General features: G+C 41.7%; 4 protein-coding genes across 16 annotated transcripts in view; 3 read left to right on the top strand and 1 right to left on the bottom strand.

Moving 5' to 3' along the window:
• Nucleotides 1-15: 15 nt before the first annotated feature.
• LOC113201927 (enhancer of mRNA-decapping protein 4) lies at nucleotides 16-7,857 on the top strand. Of its 3 annotated transcripts, XM_026415928.2 has the most exons (22): nucleotides 16-207; nucleotides 635-691; nucleotides 769-974; nucleotides 1,053-1,245; nucleotides 1,342-1,504; nucleotides 1,610-1,798; nucleotides 1,884-1,996; nucleotides 2,074-2,272; nucleotides 2,357-2,555; nucleotides 2,630-2,776; nucleotides 3,155-3,193; nucleotides 3,669-3,907; nucleotides 4,136-4,273; nucleotides 4,732-4,892; nucleotides 4,971-5,250; nucleotides 5,334-5,634; nucleotides 5,707-5,822; nucleotides 5,909-6,071; nucleotides 6,159-6,321; nucleotides 6,401-6,626; nucleotides 6,712-6,875; nucleotides 6,982-7,857. In XM_026415928.2, exons 1-22 carry the CDS (start codon nucleotides 155-157, stop codon nucleotides 7,175-7,177), a joined length of 3,705 nt encoding a protein of 1,234 aa, XP_026271713.1. In that variant the 5' UTR covers nucleotides 16-154; the 3' UTR covers nucleotides 7,178-7,857. The 3 variants fall into 3 exon arrangements, with proteins under 3 accessions (XP_026271713.1, XP_026271714.1, XP_026271715.1); XM_026415929.2 differs by lacking the exon at nucleotides 3,155-3,193; XM_026415930.2 differs by lacking the exon at nucleotides 4,136-4,273.
• A 586-nt stretch (nucleotides 7,858-8,443) lies between these two features.
• On the bottom strand, nucleotides 8,444-9,736 carry LOC113201930 (rRNA-processing protein UTP23 homolog). The gene is made up of 5 exons (XM_026415937.2): nucleotides 9,512-9,736; nucleotides 9,336-9,432; nucleotides 9,095-9,221; nucleotides 8,861-9,010; nucleotides 8,444-8,790 (listed from the first exon to the last, which is right to left on the bottom strand). The coding sequence occupies exons 1-5, from the start codon at nucleotides 9,629-9,631 to the stop codon at nucleotides 8,520-8,522; spliced, it is 765 nt and encodes a 254-aa protein (XP_026271722.1). The 5' UTR covers nucleotides 9,632-9,736; the 3' UTR covers nucleotides 8,444-8,519.
• A 102-nt stretch (nucleotides 9,737-9,838) lies between these two features.
• LOC113201931 (ras-related protein Rab-14) lies at nucleotides 9,839-15,881 on the top strand. The gene is made up of 7 exons (XM_026415938.2): nucleotides 9,839-10,208; nucleotides 10,848-10,958; nucleotides 11,056-11,182; nucleotides 11,269-11,386; nucleotides 11,485-11,603; nucleotides 11,679-11,747; nucleotides 11,831-15,881. Exons 2-7 carry the CDS (start codon nucleotides 10,853-10,855, stop codon nucleotides 11,940-11,942), a joined length of 651 nt encoding a protein of 216 aa, XP_026271723.1. The 5' UTR covers nucleotides 9,839-10,208; nucleotides 10,848-10,852; the 3' UTR covers nucleotides 11,943-15,881.
• Nucleotides 15,882-16,922: 1,041 nt separating this feature from the next.
• Nucleotides 16,923-20,355, top strand: part of LOC113201982 (peripheral-type benzodiazepine receptor-associated protein 1) — a 62,217-nt gene continuing 58,784 nt past the window's right edge. For all 11 annotated transcript variants that reach the window (XM_052270529.1, XM_052270537.1, XM_052270536.1 and 8 more), the window contains exon 1: nucleotides 16,923-17,254. The gene's annotated coding sequence lies outside the window, so the exon portion shown is untranslated. The remainder of the gene's footprint in view (nucleotides 17,255-20,355) is intronic.

Genomic DNA, 20,355 nt, shown 5'->3' with positions numbered 1-20,355 from the left:
AACTGGGAAATTTGAGATTTGGATTGGTTGGAGTGTGGATTTGGATCGTACAAAGCGGTCCCAAGCAATACTCCAATAATCGCTGGCGGCAGGGCATAGAAAATGATATGATACTGAGTGTTATATCTTTCTCCTGTAAAAGTCCAAATTATTAATGTTGAAATCCATTTCGTCTTACTTCTTCGCGGGAGCTGAGGAAGAAAAACAGTAAGTTAAATTATTGCACCCAGTTAGGATTCGTCTTTCAAATTTGTTGTCAAAGGCGACTTGCTGTCAATGCCCCCAATTAATTCATTTTGTACAGTTCCTCAAGGGACATTGCATAAAATCATAGCATTAAATTAATGCGGCGGATATCCATACGTTCACAACTTCTCTTGTTCTGTTGGATTTGACATTGCTTACCGGGTGACTTAACCTCACGTTCTTGTACTTCAATGGCGTAAACTGATACTAATCTGTTGTTTAAATTGCTTATTCCTTGCACTCCTCTCATAGAGATGCATGCTTATTCTTGTTTTAAATGAAATTTTTATTTCCTTGGTTTGTTTTATTCGTAAGTTAGTTAACATCCTTATGAAATATGTAAGCCATGCTGTCATCTGATAATTCATGAATGTGACTCTGATTTCAGACCAGTAGAGGAAGTAAACTCCACAGCCATGACGCCGTCAGACAATACGCAGACTGTGTATGTAATTTTTTCAGGCTGTTTCTGTGTGATCTTTCAACATGATTCATGATTAACTTCTGTAAATTTCTTGACAGGCAATTCCAGGGAAGTGACGAACAGCACAGCACAGAAATTTACAGCAATGATGTGACCATTATTCCAAGTGCTGGAAATCATGACAAAAGTAGCTCTCACGTTAAAACCAACAATATTGTTGATCATAGTTGGGATGTCAGGTTTTACAAGGGTCAACTCTTAGCTGTTCATCTCTCCGGAAAATTTATTGCCTTTGGTATTCAAGGTAAGTAGATTATTTTTTGACTCTGGATAATCTCATTATTGATGTAGTAACTGTCAAGTTTTTTCTTTTCCCTTTTAGTTGTTTCTAAAAGTGAAAGTATGGTTCGTATTGTGAACCGTCAAAACAACCACCGATATCTCTGCAAGGGAATAACTGGGGTTGTGCAAGATATAGCATTTGCTCACATTGCTACTCAAGTAATACTTGGTATTGTTGATGAAGCAGGAACATTATTTATCTACCGCATCGAAGACACTCCTAATGCTTTACAGTATCCTTTTTTGCTCTGCTCACCCTTATTTTTTTTGTATGCTCTAATACTCTACTACAAATATCAACATTATGAAGCACCTTAACAACTTTCCAGAACAAAACTGATATTGCATGTATCACAAAAAAATGTCCGTGACCAAATAGGTCTCATCCACCGCTTGATTTGGTGTCCCTATATCCCTGAAGAAGACTCAGATGCCAAGCAACCTGAAGATGAAGAAGTTGCCAATATGCTTGTAGTCACTCATGGTCCAAGGGTACTTGTTTCTCTCTGTGATGGCCTGTTCACTGCTGCAGGTTGCTTGATGACCTGTTAGGTCCCCTTTTAACTTTTTCTATTTTTGTGTTTCAATTTTCTCTAGGCAGAAATTTGGAATGTGCAAATGGTTATTCAGAAGCATGGAACTGACAAGGAGTTGCACCCTGAGGATGTTAAAGAAGGGTTGCTTTCTCTGAACCACCATGAGGTGGACATAGTTGATGCAGCATTCTCCCCAGATGGGACAGCTTTAGCAACAGCAAGCTTAGATGGATATGTGAAGTTTTTCCAGGTACTTCTTAGACTTTGTTCGAGACTGCAAGAAATGTTTTTATTGTTACATCTTATGCTCCTGCCTCTCTTGCTCTCTCCCATAGGTGTACATGCAAGGACAAGAAGAGCCAAGGTGTCTTCACATGTGGCAGCCTCATGATGGAAAACCTTTATCATCACTATTCTTCCTTGATAATCATCGTTCACATGCATCAGAGCAAGTATCTTCATCAAAGTGGAATATTCCTTTGTCTGACATATACCTAATAACTGATTGTTTCTTTTCTCTTCTAGCACTCAATTCTGGAAGTACGTTTTGACTGGATCAGAAAACAACTCTGAATTAAAAATTTGGTCGTGTGAGACATGGTCTTGCTTGCAGACAATCTCTTTTGCCTCCAAACAAACATCTACAGTTCCCAGTTCTATTAGCTTAAAAGCGGGCATTGATCTCTCTGCCGATTTTATTATGCTCTCTGACATAAACAATAGAGTAAGTCAGAATTTTGAATTTCAATCAGTTTATTAACTATTTTCAGATGTTACAAAGTTAAACTTGCAACAAACCTGTTTTCAGGTACTGTATGTACTTCAACTGCAGAAGGACTCCATAGCAAGGGTTTGTGCAGTTTCTGAATTTCTATTACCCAACCCTATTCTTAGTTTTGGTATTGTTGATGCTGGCATACGTAATGTGAAGAGGCACCATGATGTGACAAGTGACTTGGAAAGCGATCTTATGGACAATAATGAAGATGATGAAGATGATGATGGAGGTTTGTTCGTCATTTTGTTATGTTTTAGCTTTTGAGTATGTACAGTTTTTTTAATCAGAATTTTTGGGGAGTAGGAGATGACGATGATGAAGAAAAGGCTCTTCAGGTGGTCATCCGCATGTATGTTGTACACCCCAAGTCTTTAAGAGGGTGTATAATTTCATTTGATCCGCCTGTTGAAGCAAAAAAATCCATGAGCATATATTCTGAAGATACTCTAGGTATGTTTTATAGAATCCTTATCTATCTTATTTGCAGTGTGGGGAATGTTGATATTACAGTAGTGGATTTTGGATTGGAGCGGGATTGTTGTATTTATGTATTTTCTGAAGGGGTTTTCTTAACCTTGGGTCTTTTCAGCGGTTGCATAGTTCTTGTTTTTTTTGTATGTTTTTTTGCCGCCAAACAATACTGTGGACTACCCTGGCTTTCGTTCTGTACTTTCCCATCAAAACTCCTTACCTACTTCCTTACTTGATCCTGTGGTTAATTTATGTAGATTGGGCTATCCAACTGTCTGTCTATTTGATTAGGTGTGTTCTCTCTTACTAATTAACAGTAAATAGTATTTAATCTAACCACTATTGGTGTATTTCTAGGAAAGGAATCTCCTGAGAATCAACCACAACTGATTGAAGGTAAAGAGCAAAGACATGCATGCCATTTAAACAAACAGTATTTCAGTTCCTTGTTGATGCTTATCCAAGTAAAATCTATTGGAACCCTTGTACTGATCCAAATATTTTAGTAGTTCCAGTCAATTTTTCTGCTAAGCACCTCTGCCTGTACCGAGTGTGAAGGCTAACACTCCCCAGTGTTGCGGGTTTGCATACCCAATGCATTCTGCATCGCTTGCACTTTGGCAGTTAGTCGCCCTTCGCTGGCCTACAATAGCGCCGGGCAGATCGGGTAGGCGAACCCGCAACACTGTGATGTATTGCCTTTACAGACGGTACAGCAATTGACTCCTCCCTTGTGCTTAATTAGTTTGTGCCATCTGTTTCTCTCCTTGCCTCTTTCTGATGTGTCAAATTATTATCTGACATATCCTCGGACATATCTGGGTTCTTATTAATCCGTTGCATTAATGTGTTACTCTTTTTCTAATTTCAGCTTTTGCTGAGGGCATGTCTGATGTCTCTGAAAACTGTCTGGCCAAAGGAAATACCCAAAATTCAGTGACTTCAACTTTAGCTTTGGCTGGAACTGATAGTGCAAATAATTTGACACCGCTCCCTGAGCTTCATCAGTCTACAGAGCCAAAGTGTCTCAGTAACTTGATGACTCCTGATGACTTCAGTTCCTCTAATGAGAAGAATGATGTTGATGCAACTAGCAGTCCTTTACTGCCTGTGAGTTGTTGTAGCACTAAACCAACATTGTATCACACACATCCATACTTACCCTTGCTTTGCTCTTAAATCCTCTCACTCAATGCATTGGTTTCATACATACCTCTTCTTGTGAGCAAAATTTCCCCATTTTCCTTTACTCTTATGTAGAAAGCCACATATAAACCTATGAATAACTGCATTTAAATTGTTATACAAATGTAACATGCTCTGTCTTGTGTGACATAGGTGAGCGAGCAGTTAGGACCACAGTTAGGTGAACTTTGTGGTGAGAAAACCAGACAGCAAGCTGATCCTTCATCCAAACACGAAGCTACAAATGGCAGAGCTTTGAAGACTAAAGGGAAAAGCAATGGAAAGGCCATGGTAATGCAAACAGGATCACTGGCTGTGATGGTTTTGAAACTTTGGAGATATTTCTCCTAATATGTAGCTGAATGCACTCTTTGTTTGGAATAGTAGCTACCTAGTTGTCTTTAGCAGTGACTTTCTGGCTGCCCACACCAGATAATTGTTCTAGTTTGTCTTAGCATGACTTGATATTCCTCTCAAGTACATACATGCAAGTTAACATTTATGGTCACATCGTTCTGTGTACTCCAGTAAATGGTGTTCTGAGAGCTTGTATTTTCTTTTACCTTTTCTTATAATCCAAGCCACATTTCTATTCATGCATTACTTTTGGATTTAGCTTTCTAATTGTATTGTTGTATTTCTGCATGTTAGTTTTGTTTCATCTTATTTGTACAAGTATTACTGTATGTAGTAATTTCTTTTATCAACACTAATATTTTTAAAAATCTGATTTAATTTTTCAATTTCAGGCTGACACATGTCTAAACAGGAAAAGAGAGCCTACAGCAAGTGGTGGCAGTAGCCCCAGTCGTGAAGTTGAAGAAATTTTGTCACATGGCAGCTCTGATTGTCTTTCCAGTACAACTCCCTTTAACTTCCAAAATGCGGCTGTTCCTGAAGATCCATCAATGTGAGATTTTTTTTAAGTATGTCTGGATTCTATATAGTCATTTATGAGTAGTTTGATAATTAGTAGTTCTTCTTTCAGCATCAAGGCGGAGACCAGTTTAGGAACAGTACCAACGGGCGAAGCTATACCCTTGATTCTGCCTTCAAATCCCTGTGGGCTTTTACCACTCGCTCTGACAACCTCACTCCAAGCTTCAACCATAGCAACAACTACAAGTGCGTTACAAGCAGTTGTTGCAGCAGCTCAAGAGAAGCCACCTGTCATGGTGACAGCTGAACAGTTAGAGAAGCAACAAACTCAATGGAGTCGTGTAGACCTGCTTTTGGAAACTCTTCAACAACAGCAAGTAGAAATTAAGGCAAGATTATGATGACTTAAATCTACTTTTTCATCCTTTAGTACTTAATTTATCTAAATAGTGATTCATCCTTAATTTTGCAGAGTTTGAGACAAGAACTTGGCTCACTTCGACTAGCTCAAACTACTTCCTCTGAGCCTGTCATAGCAGATAAAATCCAGGCTCTGCTTCTGTCCCAGCAAAAGCAGCTTGAAATGAGCATTCAGAATGCTATACAGAATGCTCTGCAAAATTCTGTTCAGAACTTATTGCGTGCTAGGGACCAACAAGAAAATCAACGTCAGGAAGCATTAATGTCTGTCATTTCTCAAACTGTGAGCAACATAATAACCTCTCAACTCCCGACCCTTATCTCTCAAGAAATTCAATCGGAAGTGGTTCCAAGTAAGTGCCTTCCCAGTGACTGAAGTACTGTTCATGTTAAGTTGTACGATGTTATGCATTTTACTTTCTCAGTTGTAAGGAGTAATGTTCAGCAAATGAAGCAACAAGTTGCTACAGAAGTTGCAACCAAACTTGCAGCAACAGATCAGCTAATGAAAGATAATTTGGCCAAACTAGTTACTAACAAGGTAAGTTATCTATCTACGGTAATTTACGGTAATTTGTTTCAGGCAAGTTTCGTCAAATGCACAGTTTCTAATTCTTTCTTTTCCAGTCCTTCATGGATATGCTCAATCAGTCCCTCTTAATTATGGCTCAACCAACATTGCAAAGTCTTTACAAAGAATCTTTTGGAACATTGGTACCTACAATGGAAAAGGTCACCCAAAGTATGTTCCACCAAATAAACAATTCTTTTTCAAAAGGAACCCAAGAGTGTAAGTTTGATTTCCTTTTTTTTGAACAGTACGATTTTTGAATGTTAGATTATATTTTACTTTAGTGTTATGTTTCCTTGTCTATAGATATGCAATATGTTGATGGGACAGTTGAAAAGCAACGGAGGCAATACGATAGGGCTCATGAAATGTTGCAATCAGTCGCTGAGTCGATGCAAACTTCACATGAACAGCAAACACTTTTACTTAAAAGTACTCTTGATAATAATCTACAAAAGCTACAAACTAGGTAAGAAATTGTTTTTCTATCATTTCTTAGATCATACTACTGTTTATTTTGAATTTGAGCTAATATTTTGTTTTGACAGCCTTCTTGATAAACTTAACAAAACAGTCAGTGATACAGTCAAGGGTAACTTAGCCCAAGGCTTTAAACAACAGAAAGCTGTTATAGAAGAAAGTGTTCTGACAAGTTTGAATGCGGTTCGCTCAAGAGCCGTTAGTCCTGCACAATCTGTAAGTGACTACGCCAGTATGGAGCGACGTGTCTTGAATTTTATTCAAGAAAGGGATTATAACTCAGCATTCCAACAGGTAGAGATCACAGCTTGTATTGTCTTTTCATACTGGTGTACTTATTTTGGTCCCACTAAACAAAGTTTATTTTGTGTCGCTGCAGGCCTTATCAGCATCAAGCATTGCTCTTGTTCTTGCTGTATGTGAAAGGGTCGATCCTCAAGAGGTGTTTTCTTCTCAACCATTCCCTTTGAAACAAAATGTTCTTTTATCTTTGATTCAACAGCTGTCTGTTGATTTGAATGATCATACTGAGCTGAAGCGAAGGTAATCATGTTGCTAATTGTATATGTGTTCCATTTACCTATAAATTTATTCAATAATTTGTAATTTTAAGTTTGTACCATCATTAACTTTTGATATTTTCTTCTAGGTATCTGGAAGAAGCAGTCATGAGTTTAGATCCTAATGACTCTGACGTTCGTAAGCACCTCTATATCATAAGCAAATTGCAGGAGCAATTGATGGCATTTGTGCAGGGTCATCCTGGTTCAGCATTGAGCCGTCAAATGAAAATGTTATACATGGCCACATCAAATCTTGTTCAATCACCAACCTCGCCCTCATAAGACCACGTATCTTCTCTGACTGCCAGTAATTACCTTTTAATAAGAAAAACTTTTGATGTTAAGAGCTTAAACTGAGAAGTATGTTGTTGAAAGATCTCTTAATTTGACTCAAAGTGATCATTGTTCTTATGTGTATTTTATCAGGATAATTATTGTATCTTATTTTATTTATCAGAAGAAAGGGAATAATATCTTAATTTTTTGTTATATTGTTCCCCCTCTTCGCAATTTTGAGTGAGACGACCCTCACTCACTTCAGTGGCAGTTCTCTCATACATTCATTCTGATTCTTGACTTTCATTTGAATTAACTGACAGCATATGTTGTTAAAAGATTTTTTTTTTTATGTCAACAATTTTTTAAATGCAATTACAATTGTTGCATTATGTTTTACATTCACCAATGGCTTGTAGTAAACCTTGACATGTTGCCTAAAAGTGGAAGTTTGAACTTAAGTGTTGCTCCTTCCCAACTAGGTACTATTTTATGTCCCTCGCCACATTGACAATGCGTACTCGCATCAAAAGGTTTTGTTTTGTTTGTTTTATTTTGAAAACTGTGTCCCCTTTGATCTGTACTTTAATTATTAATCAATTGTGATCCCATGCAGTAATAGTGCTGACCCATACTTTACCAATTATAATTAAGTAATCCTGAATTAAACTTACAGTTTCGAATAATTTTGTCTGTGTGTTGATGATATTTCCTCTTATAACTGTCACTGTGATATAGAAGTTGCACTAAAACTCTACAGCAAATTTTCTGCAACGATGCCAGCTTCAAACGTCTTTTACATGGCATACCGTAGATTCTGAGAGCTATCCTTTATTTATATGTCCATTGAGTGTGTGCGTTACATACAACCAATATTTTAAAATTCTGTGGTTTTCTTACTTGATCAATATGTTCTAATCATTTTCTGTTGCTTTTTATGCACATGTTTTGTTGATTTCTTAACTCTAAAAATACATCAATGCCAGTTTTTTTTTTTTAAGTACCTGTATACTATTGCCCAAGTTTGTTCATAGTTTTTTAATCCTGTCTATCTTTCCAAATATTTTGAGAAGGCCTCAGAATGATAAAAAGAAAATCAGAATCAGATTTCCTCTCACTTACCGTAGTCTCTATGTTCTGTCAACAAAGGAAATCAGTCTTTATTATTAGGATTAATAGAGACTGAATTCCTTTGTGTGTCATTAAGGTAAAACTTTTAATAGAATATTTTAAGGGATGTCATTGCTGTAAATAAACAATTAAATTGCTTCATTACGTGAACTATAAGATAATTTATTACTTGAGAAAACAGTATTTCATCACACAAGCGATTTAAGTATAACCCTTATCAAGCTGATTTCAATCGCATCAGCTCATCTTTCACATGTTGTGGTATCTTTTTCCTCTTTCTACTCCTCTTCTTTTTAACTCCTCCATCACTCTTCGATTCAGGTTGAACAGGGTCTGATTTTTTCTTCTTACTCTTCTTACAGGACAGTGGGTTAGCCCCACCCCTTTTCTTTCTTTTTTTGGGAGTAAGTTCACTGTCAGACTTCACACCCAATTCAACTTCTTTAAGTTTAGCTAAAGTCTCTTGTTCAAATTTGCTAACGCCCCAGCTAGGAAAATGAATAGTACAGTTAAAACCAGTCAAATAGAACAGAATTTCAATATGAATTGTATACTTACAGACTATTTGTAGCTTGAGAAGCTGCTTTATGACTTTCGTCGGAAGGTGCTTCAAGGGTTGGTGCTTTGTTATGAAAATATAAAAGAGGAACACCTGGAATGGATCTCAATCTATCTTGTAGGTCTCTGTCTTGCGTTGCGATAATATATCTGAAAGAAAGATATGTTTGAGATGAACTTGCTATTATGGAAAATTTATGCAAAATGGAAAAATGCACACAGTTTTCCACATACCGATTTGGGTTAGAAGTCCCAATCATAGATTGCAAGCATTTACTCCCAGTAACTGGTTTATCCTTGTGACTACATTTATGGATTGGAAATTTTTTAACAATTAGCATAGCGCCAAACACACTTTTACCTGTATTTAAAAATTAAAGGTATAGTTAGTCGCCCGGGTATAATAATGGTCTCAAGAGGTGCTACGCCAGGCGTCACCTTTGACTGGCCGGACTATAAGAACATGTATACTCACCTAGCTTTTCAGTTTCCAAAACAATGCATGGTGTGGTAAGAAGTTTAATTTCATTGCCTAAGTATATTTTCAACTGATCTTGAATGTCAAGTTGATCCTGAAAGATGACAGATTGAATAAATACATTCACAATAAACAACAAAGAAACGTGTGACAAAAGGTTAGATCAAAACTACCTTTAGTGCAACGAAACAAAACGTTCCGTCGATTAAAACTTGAAAGGGTTTCCGAAATCCAAAGTTATTGGCATAAAATGCCAAAGTCTTTTGGATGCGTTTGTGTCTATTTATTCTCATCGTTACACTATTTTTTTAAAACAAGGAGAAAATTTAGAACTGTTTACACTTTTGTCATGGAGTTCTTTTTTCTTTCGCTGTCTGCTTCTGCTTGACGACGGGTGACGGGTGTTGAGCAGAGATTGACCGATAGCTAGCTTCGAGAGGCGAGACATTGTTCGATATGTTTGATATTTTCTGGCTCCTTATCTCTGCCCGAAAGCAAGTACGTATGTACGTACGATGGTCTTTTGAGTCATTTTGCTTGGTTGTGTGTGTACATTGGTCACAGCATTAGATAGTTTCCCTGTCCCCTTTTCTTACCCCTCCTCGATTCCTTTAGTAATGCAGTGGCTGCTACGTTACTAATTGGCATCATTGGTATTCAAATTTTCGGTTCATGCCATCGATTAACATAGCGCGATAGTGGAAAGTGCAGATGGGTTTTGGCCGACTTCCATATTTTTATCACAAAGCAGGCTTTTAATTTTCGTTTGACAATTAGAAATCAAGCTCAATCAGCAACCCGCTTACGTTCGCAATTTAAGGTATTAGCAGAACATAACCTTGTCGACCAGTGGTTAATACTGATAAACAGGTAAGCAGCAGCAAATGTTTTGATTTCAGTCATTTGTCTACATTTCGGACAGACGCCCATCTGTTCCCACGGACTTGCCCTTTCCTTGATTCACGATGATTAGTTTACTTACGTCAGCACTCAGATTCAAATGTCTTCTTTACATAAAGTTTATCCAGTTAGACAGTATACATATTTGGTAGGTTTGGTTATGTTATCAGCCTATTTTGGATTTATTGCTGGAAAAAATATGGGTTTAATTTATTTCTGTTCTCTCTAGTTCCACCATTTGTCATTATTGTGTTGAATGAGGAGTAGTTGTGAGATTAACGTGATCTGTGAATAATAAGAGGGTTGCATTTGGTTTCAATTTTTTGAAGTGCGACATTGTTTCTTTTTTCAATATCATTGTTTATCACTCATTCATGACTTACCAGTAGTTTCTTTGATATGGGTGCCACTCAGGCACGATTTTAATTGTTTTTAACCAGTAAAAGACATGATGTGAGACTTTGAGTCGCATATGAACATACTGGCAGGAGAGGTAAAGGTCTCTTTACACTGGGAAACCCCCCCCCCCTGTAAACTGTGAAATGTATACTCACCTGAAATTGTACTATGTCAAATAAATAAACCATGTGTTCTTTTCAAAAATTTCAGCCATCATGTCTGTTGGACCGTACAACTACTCGTACATTTTCAAGTACATCATCATTGGAGATATGGGTGTTGGTAAATCATGTCTCCTCCATCAGTTTACTGAAAAGAAATGTAAGATGCTTTTTTTTCCATTTCGATGCATAAATCGTATTAGTATGTTACTTTTTGCAAGATCTTTTATTACATTTTGTTTCGTTTATCTTAATAGTTATGTCAGACTGCCCTCATACAATTGGTGTTGAATTTGGAACCCGCATCATTGAAGTATCTGGGCAGAAGATAAAGCTGCAAATTTGGGACACAGCTGGACAGGAACGCTTCCGTGCAGTAACTAGGTATGTTTTCTGACAATCTAATTTAGTACATTTCTAGTTGAAGTTTTTAATTTTTGTGTAATACAGTTTTTGAATCTTTCTTCTAGATCATATTATCGCGGTGCTGCTGGTGCATTGATGGTTTATGACATAACACGTCGCTCTACTTACAATCACCTCAGTAGCTGGCTCACCGACACCCGAAATCTTACCAACCCAAGCACTGTAAGATTTAAGTCCATTCTTTTGCTTTGGAGCTACTCAGTGGGCTTTGTTGTTGTCGTCTTTTTCTTAGAGTATTACTAAGTTTTCTTTTTCTTAAGGTGATATTCTTGATTGGAAACAAATGTGATCTAAATGCTGCACGGGATGTCACATATGAAGAAGCAAAACAGTTTGCTGATGAGAATGGTCTTATGTTTGTTGAGGCCAGTGCTAAGAGGTAAGAAGTGTAATTGATTGATTATGCTGTAAGCTGTTTTCTTCACAGTAGGAGTTATTTACTTTTTATTTTCAGTGGTGAAAATGTAGAGGAAGCTTTTCTGGAAACAGCAAAGAAAATCTATCAGAGCATTCAAGATGGAAGGTGAGGGAAATATGCTGTTTTAAGCTACTATATTCTTACTTTTCAGGTTTATTGTTGAATTATAACATCTCTTTACCTTCTAGGTTGGACCTAAATGCAGCAGAGTCTGGAGTTCAACACAAACCCTCTCAACCTGGCGGCCGGAACACCCTTGTTAATGATCAAACTGCCAGCAAAGACAGCTGTTCGTGCTAAATGTGTTGTCAACCCTTTACGCTAAGCATCTCAGTGATGTGGTTGCATTGAAGTAAAAGCAATGCCTCTTTACTTAGGCCAGTCTAACCGCCAATGAATGGATGCTACTATGGAGCACTGTACAAGAGGCAATATTGTGCAAGGACTTGTATAGTGTTTAGCTGGATGCTGGCAGTGTTAATAATACTAAAATTGATTAGGAGCCATTTGGGCTGTTTGTGATACAAATATAAAGCTGTTGGAAGGTGAAGTATGGCTGTTATGCCCTTTGGTTGCTTGACTGAGTTTTTCACTTGCAAAAGTATTTTTGTATGTTGCCATACTGAGGCACTATCACTCTACCCTCTTTAAAAAAATATGAAAGGAAGTGAGAGTGCTAGCACCTGTCTATAGGTGGTTTAATGCTTTTGCTAGGTCCATTATAGCGTCACCAATTATTCAATGCGAGCAACGGGTTTACTCTTAATTCTCATCTATTCTTGGTCAAAACTTTACTCAGGTTTACTTTTCTGATAACTATACAATTAATATAAAAGGTTCTGGTTCAAATCTAATGAAGGAAATATTTGTCTCAAGCTGTTCACCCACTTGGTACAGAAATCTTTTCATTCTTACTTTCTAATGAAATTCAAGGTAATGAATGAGGTTTAACTGTGGCTTAACTGGAAGGATGTCAATGCAGTCAAAATTTCTCACTTTTGTTTTATTTTAACCAAGGTATTTACTGTTTTATTGTTTTAATTAGCTTTCTCTGTCTCTTAATGAAATAATCATGCAAATTTTAGCACAAGTTCATTTTATTGCTAAAACAAACCCATTTCTTTCCATTTCTTAAAGAAATGGAAGATACTATTTACCATGAACAATAATTGACATACAATGTAAAAATATAATTATTCTCAGATTTATTTTTTTATGACAGGCTCATGGGTAGTTTGGGTAGGTACACAGCAATTTAATTGTTGTATTGTAAGGTAGATTGTGTAACTTTATTTGGCTTGACATCCCTTTTTCACTTCTTGTGAACCAAGAATCTTATGTGAACACCAAGCCCTACTTTAAACAGATCCTTGTTAACACAAGGTGAGGAGGTAACAAACCATAAAGTTCAATCTGCGGCTTTTAGCTGTAGATGTAAGCTTTGGGATTCAACTCTCCTAATATCAACCCTTGGCTATTAATTTTCCACTGAGCTTTTGAGCTTTTCTAGCTGTGTCATTAGTGAATTTGTAGGCAGGAGTTATAGCAAAATTGCAATTTGCTAACAAATTTGGTATCTAGACAAAATAGGAACTGATTTGCTTTTCCTGTATTTTTTCAGCATTTTCTAGTATGTCTACTTAATTCTTAGATGTCTCTCAGTATTTACATTGGAATGCAACAGCGTGTATAGATTCGGGAGTTCTTCTTTAACCTGTGTTGGCTGTTACTTGTAAATGCCATGATACCAATACAATTATGGAACCATTCTTTACCTCCTTTTAATGTCCAAATGAAAATGCCAAAGTCCTTCATTCCTTAGCTTTCATTTTTTAACCTTGTAATTAATTATTTAAAGGTAAGATTATTGGCGTTTATAATTTACATGTTACACCTTAAACTAATCTAGTATTTGCTGTAGGATTATCTACTGGTTCTTTTATTATTTTGTGAGAGTGATGTCTGCTGTAATCTGAGTATCGAGAGAATTATTTACTCAGCATTTTTACAAGTGGCCATAAACTTAAATAGAGCCATGCTGGTAGCTTGGTTATTTGTATGTAGAATGTCTGAATCCAAATAATTCCACTTCTGGCAAACATGTTTTTGGCATGGCTTGTCAAATGCTGCCCAAGCTTTTTTGATGAATGGTACCAAATATAACACTGTCTTCTAAAATGTTTCTTCAGCTTTCTCTTACTTATACAGAATGAATTTGGGATCAAAGATGATGTAGTAGAGTCTTCAAATTTGGGGGCCCTAAACACTATTGTCTATGGCTGTACTGCTAAATCTTTCCTTGTTAGGGATTTTGTTATCTGTTTCCACATTACTTGTGTGTGATAACTGATATAGTTGCTCCTTTGAATATGGTTAATTTACTATTATGCTTTCTTGAAGGTTAAAATTTAACTGTGATTTAGGTATTTCTTGTTTCATTTTTCTTTGTATGTCAACATTGAATCTGTACTTTTTTTTTATGTCACTGTAGGAACCCTATAGAAACAAACACTATTGTTTTATCTCATGCTAAAATTATCGGTTGAGCAGATTTTAAAACCAAGAAATGATGTCATTACTGTACCACAGCAGTTAATTGGTGATTATATATATGGTGCGGATCTTTAGTGATTGATACAGTCTTGTATTTCCGTGCAGTTCTTTATTGTTTATGGTTTGAAAATTTATATTTCTGTTTCCGACTTTATGGATACCACTTTGTGTTTTACATGACTATGAAATGTACAACACATGCAGTAGTCATTGGAAGGTAATGTGATTGTGTGTATATGGTGTTTTTATATCTCAATTTGTTGATAAACTTTTACCTGTTAAAATCTACTTGTATGAAATCAAACTTTATTAGAAAGATTCCTTTATGATGGTGCATTGAGACATATCTCTACCTTAGTTATTTGTTTTAGTATGAGCTTTGATATTTCCTATGCAGTATGATGAGTGTTCTCCTTTTATTCTTAAGTCAGATGTAGTCCATATATTGGTAATGTGCTGTTTAATTGAGGGAAGACAAATAATTTGGGAATAGTTTCTAGCTTTCTATAGTTTGGAATGTGATCTAAATGAATGACAATGTTAATTATTCCCCTAATTGAGGTATGCAGTAAGTTACCATTTTTTCTCTGTGGAAATTTTGCATTATCTTTACGTGCTTTTCAAATATTGGTCACTTCAAACAAAACCTTTGTATCGGTTGTAATTTGGTTATAAATTTGTATATTCCATAGCAAGTTTATAGTGATTGCTTTCGTCTTTCCTGTATTACCATGTCAAATTGGCTCTGTCAGGCATTCTATTCTTATGAATTTATAACGCAGTCAGCATCGGTATGTCATATCTCATTAGAAAATTGACATTGTGTTATGAAGTAAAATATATTCTTGAATGCACATTTGCATACAGCACATGTGTTTCAACAGACAGACGTTTAAGACTCAACTTCTTGTGTTTTATTACGGTAAATAAAGATTATATGTATCAGTTATTCACAAGAATATATGCACTATGTAATACTCAAATGCATTTCAAATATTTTGAAAGACTCGTTTTCCTGTCAGTAGCCTGTTAAATTGACTGCAAGGAATGCTTGAGGCTTTTTTGAGATTTTGAAAGCCATGCACTAGAATATAATAACCACTCTAAATAAGTTTACTTTACAGAGCATTGATGAGTTACGCAGAAACCCCATCAAAAATGACTAAAAACTTGATCATGGTGGTCATCTCTTTTAAGTAATCTTTCATCTCTATGGGTGTGGACAACCCGTTGAATCTCTGTCGACTCCACTACTCATTCCTAATTGGGTATGTGGATTATCTGTCTTTTATAAAAAATATACACTGAAGAAGTACTACTCATACTTTGCATATTCTTTCCCTTTGATCAGGGTTTAAGAATGTCTTTTGACTATGGAGTCCAATTCACTGACCGTTGCTCTAAGAATATTGTTTATTTGATCTTCCCTTAAAGATGATCGATTCAAGATAATCCTGACTATCTTTAACATTCATATACACTTTGAAAAAGAAATGTCTGCTCCTAGGATTGAGTAGGTTTGTTGAGTGGTGAGTGCTTAATTGTTGTCTTATTCACAACCGAATGATGTTTGTCATCGCGAAAGAATCTAAACTATTGTGAGCTTTCAGGATAGCATTTTCAAAACACTTTAAATGTTCTTTCACTCGGTAATAAACACAAATGAGGCCTTTTCCATAAGTGAAAGCCCGCATATTTTCATTCATTGTTCGTGCCCCGACCATCTGATTCGCTTTTCAGACCAGATCTGGTCCCCAGCCGGTCAAGGCAGGCGTGGTCGGACATCAACGGCCCGTTCCAAGTAGCACAGAGCGAGTAGCTGACGAGAGCGCGTGAGTAAGGACAGCCAGCCTCCACGCCGCCACCTTCGCGGCCCCCGCTGCGGCCCCTGCCCCTGGTCCTGCTGTAGGGGGTGGGGGTCCTCGCAGCCAGATGTGCCCCCTTCCCCCTCTACCCCATGTAGTACTCGTCCATTGAGCCGCCGCCCGCCCGCCGCACAGACACCCTCGCACCGCTCAGCGCAGCGAGGCCGCGACGACAGATGGCACTGAGTCGCGGATCTCTAGCGCCCCTTCATCTCTTTGAAGGAAAACATTGTGACCTTCCCCCCTTCCCTTATGTTTCACGTCGAAAGGGCATCACCCTCCTAGGTGCCTCGAGGTGGTCTTGGAGGCAGGGATGGGGTGAGGTGAGGTACCTTGAAGCTCGGCCTCGGGAAGGAAAGGTAGTGGAGGCGAGGGGTGCGCGAGGAAGATCCGCCGATCCGCGCAGCGACTCCCCCCACCTCGCAGCCGAGGCCAGCCGCAGATAGGTAGATGGGGTGGTGGAGTTGGGATTTGGTTCGGCCTCGTCGGCCAAGACATGATAAGGCGGGGCTGGGTTGGGCCGCATTGACACTTCGGCGGCCTCGGCCGTGTCCCATGATGGGGAGCTGAAACGGCCCGAGGTTGTGTCCGGACCGGCTGTGTTCCGTGCAGTGAGGTTGGGGCCGTGAGTGACCATCGCACCGTCCCGTCCTGTCCACCCCCAATGAACGGCCTCGTCGGGGGCGGCGGGCGGGTGGCGGCGGCGGAGCGTGGGGGCGGGATCTCCGTACACACGACTCACTCGGGGCCGGGCCGAGCCGCCGAACGTGGACCCGAGCCGGGCCGAGACGAGCCGAGCCGCTGCGGGTGGCAGGGGGGCGGAGGTGGTGGTGGCATCGGAACGGCGAACGGAACGGAACGGCAGTAGCGAGGCTGGCCTGCCCCGAGCCGCTCGTGCTCGAGCCGCGTGCGCCACGCGCCCCCACGGCAGCTGTCCGGACAGCAGGCGTGAGCGCGAGAGCGAGGGGCACCTGCAGAGGGACAGCAGCGGGGACAGCAAGGACAGAGAGCGGGCCGCGTGTAGTGGACTGGCCCTGGCCGAGATGCCCGACCGGGGGCGGCCGCTGTGAGTGAGCTGGGCGGCTGTACCGGCCCTTGCCGCGGTGCTTGCGCGCGCGCGCCCATGGGACGGTGACACTGTGGATTACTACCTAGCTCCCGGTTCCGGCCCGGCCTGCCTGGCCACTAGCGGAGGTAAGTCTGCCGGTCTGCAGCAGGGGCTGCGGGGGCTGCGCCTGCCGAGGACACGCCGACGGGAACCCGTGGTCAGCCAGGTACCCTTCCGTGCCAAGAACCGCTCGGTGGGGAGGGGGCGGGGACGGGTAGCGAGCGGGGGAGGGGTCACCTGGAGTAACAAGTCATGAGGTGTCAGCTCATGTCCGGGCTCGGTGGCGCTGCTGCTCGCTGCTCTGTGGGCGGCTTGTTGCTGTGTCTGTCACACCTGCGGTAATGATGAGAGTGAGTGAGAGAGAGAGAGAGTGGGAGTTTGAGTGTCTGAGATACAAAGAAAGAGTGAGAGACGGGGCGGCTGCAGTTTGGCACAGGCCATCGCATGGCATGCCGTCTCCTGTCAGCCTCATGGCGGGTGGCGGGTGGATGGCGCGGCGAGGAGTGGAGCGGAGGCCGCGGCCACCACCCCCTTCCCTCAGCCCCTACCCCCTCCCGGCGGCGGCAAGGGGGTCACTGGTGTAGCTCTCGTATTGATTCGGGGCCCCCGCTCCTCCAGGCCCTCCCCTTCTCTCCGCTGGGCTCCCCCTCCCCTTCTCGCTCTCTGTCTGTCTCTCCCCCGCCCGCCCCCAGCTCCTCTCTCTCCGTTGGGCGCTCTCTCTCCCACCCTTCCCTCTGTCTGTCTCTCCCTCCAGCTCCCTCCCCCTTCTCTCTTTCTCTCCTCATCCCACCCCTCGCTCTCGGTGCTCGGCGCGGCGGGACCCCGTGAGGTTCTCCCCTCGGCTCTCCCCCTCTCCGGCGTGCCCAGAGGCCGTGCCCAGCGGCCGTGCCCAGAAGCAGGCCGTGCCCGTGCCCAGAGCAGGCCGTGCCCTGAGCAGGCCGTGCCCGTCGTGCCCCGCTGGCCCGACCTGTCTGTCTTTGGGGCCCGCTTACCTACTCGTACACTTGTGGACCATCGAGGCTGACCAGGCCGGAGCCATGCAAACCACCGCCATTTTCCGATCCACCCTTCTCTAATTTAAACTGGAACATTTATTAAGGCGAGCAGTGCAGTTGACACGTGGCAAAGTTGGCACAGCGAAATATTCAAAGCACAGCCCCAATCCTCAATGGATACGTTTATCCAGTGCTGTGGATAAATTTATCCTCTTTTTGGATTGTGGTTATTTGCATATTTTCATAGTTATTATGCAAATATTTTTGACAAAAACTAATGCCTCGACTTACATTTAAGTTGAACCAATAGTCGAAAGGAAGGAAGACTTTTGAGATATATAACCCGCGGGTGTTTTTGGTCGCGCGCCGTTTGCCTGCCTACTCCCTCTGCTCGTAAGGCGCCATGTCCCTGAGAGGAGGCCAACCGCTTGGCGTGATGCTTCGAAACACCCGGCACACAGATTTAAACGAACCCGAGAGTCTAGGGTGGAATAATCCTCGTTTAGGCTTTGGCCACCTCCCAATCTGTCGTCATCGGAGCAATGTTGAAAGAGGCCTAAACACACATACTTTCTCCATTGTTGAAGCGATGTTTCTGTCCCACTATTTGCACACAAGTCAGTTGCATATGAGACGTCAGCCTCGTCTGGTCTCTACAGGCTCGCCCAGCACGTCGCACGCCATGGTGCAGTAGTTCTTCTGCAGTTCAGAGAGACGCTGAATTTCGAAGAGGCTGCACCGGAGAAAACACTAAAAAGTATTGTTCTTACTAAGAATTACTCCAAAGGGTATAAGAAAAGTATTTACTTTTTAACCAATTAAATATGAAATATAAATAAACGGGTAGTGACGTCTGCGAGCGCGTCGTAGCTGTCCTCTGCGTCGTCCACGGGGACAAACGCCAAGGCGACGAACAAGTCGGTCCTCATCGCCTCGTTCACTTCTTCGCGTTAGGTGACTCCGCAAGCACAGCCCCCTCGAGGTGGCATGCATGGTTAACAGTGCCATTAAAGTTGAATGGGGCAAGATTTTTGAAAATGGAGGCAGATTGGGGCGAGTTGGCAAAACCTTGCATCCGGGGCCCGCCCCAAGGTCGTGGCGATAGTTGTAACTGGGGCGAGATGTCCGGGCACCCGTTAGTGGCAAGGTAGATGAGAGAGAAGGACCGCCAGGTTGGCAAGGGGGGGGGGGGAGGCAACATTCTGCTGATACGAACACAGCACACTGACAGTTGACAGTTGTAAACGGATACTCCGATCCTGTGACTGTATCGTGATGTGGGTAGCATTTATTGAATACGCGCGCGTGTGTGGGGGGGGGGGGGGGACCCTCGCGATGCGGCTGCCCCCGTGTTGTGCAGAGCGCGGGGCGGGAGGCCCAGCACAGCTCTACACAGGAAACAGGCACAGTCGTCGATCGATGTGCCCTCCCGGCGAGCCTCCCGGCCTGCTCGTGCTCGTCCCGCCGGTGCTGCTCTGCTGCCCGGCTCTGCTCCCCCTGTTAAACCTCTTTTCGCTGTCTGTGCGTGTGTACCCCCCCCCCCCTCGCCCTTTCCGTCCGCAAAGACGTTTGACCCCGCCTTCTGTGCGAGCTCAGGCCCCCCTCCTAAATGCTCTCATGCGACACGTTCCGCGTTCTATCCTTTCCCCCGAGTCCAGTGCATTCTATAATTCTCTTTTCAGTTCAGTTCAGTTCAGTTCCTCTGACGCGGTCAGGCCACACAGCGAGCGTCGTGCTGGTTTGGCTCTTCTCTCGAGGCCTGCTCTGCTCTTGTGGGGCGGCCTCTCTCTGGGGAAAGGGAAGGAGGGGGGGGGGGGGACAGCTGCCCATTATAAGGGGCGGTGCAGAGGGGGAGGCCGTGGCGCAGGAGCAGGCCGGAAGCGTCCGTGAGGCAGCCGAGGCGCGGTCTCGCTGCTTAGAGCGCCGCGCTGTTCACAAAACTCGCCCGTTTTCGAGATTGTGCTGGCTCCTCTTATGGAACGGGGTGCGATCCTCGGAGGGATCCACGGAGCGTCTCTGCGAGTCACGCACTACACGGAAAAAAATATGTAAGTTCGCACAGCTGATATGTTTGCTGATATCGTGACAAGCAACTTTTAAGCTCCCGGAGCTAATAATTGACTCCTGTGTGCAAGAATTAGCTAGGGCAGCTAATGCTTATCTGGATTAGCTTTAGTGCTCGTTCTGGTAGA

Source organism: Frankliniella occidentalis, unplaced genomic scaffold (assembly GCF_000697945.3).
Source record: "Frankliniella occidentalis isolate FOCC.00 unplaced genomic scaffold, Focc_3.1 Scaffold126, whole genome shotgun sequence".
NCBI classification, from domain to species: domain Eukaryota; kingdom Metazoa; phylum Arthropoda; class Insecta; order Thysanoptera; family Thripidae; genus Frankliniella; species Frankliniella occidentalis.
Note: the sequence above shows the minus strand (reverse complement) of the source record. Positions and strands in the feature narration are given on the sequence as shown.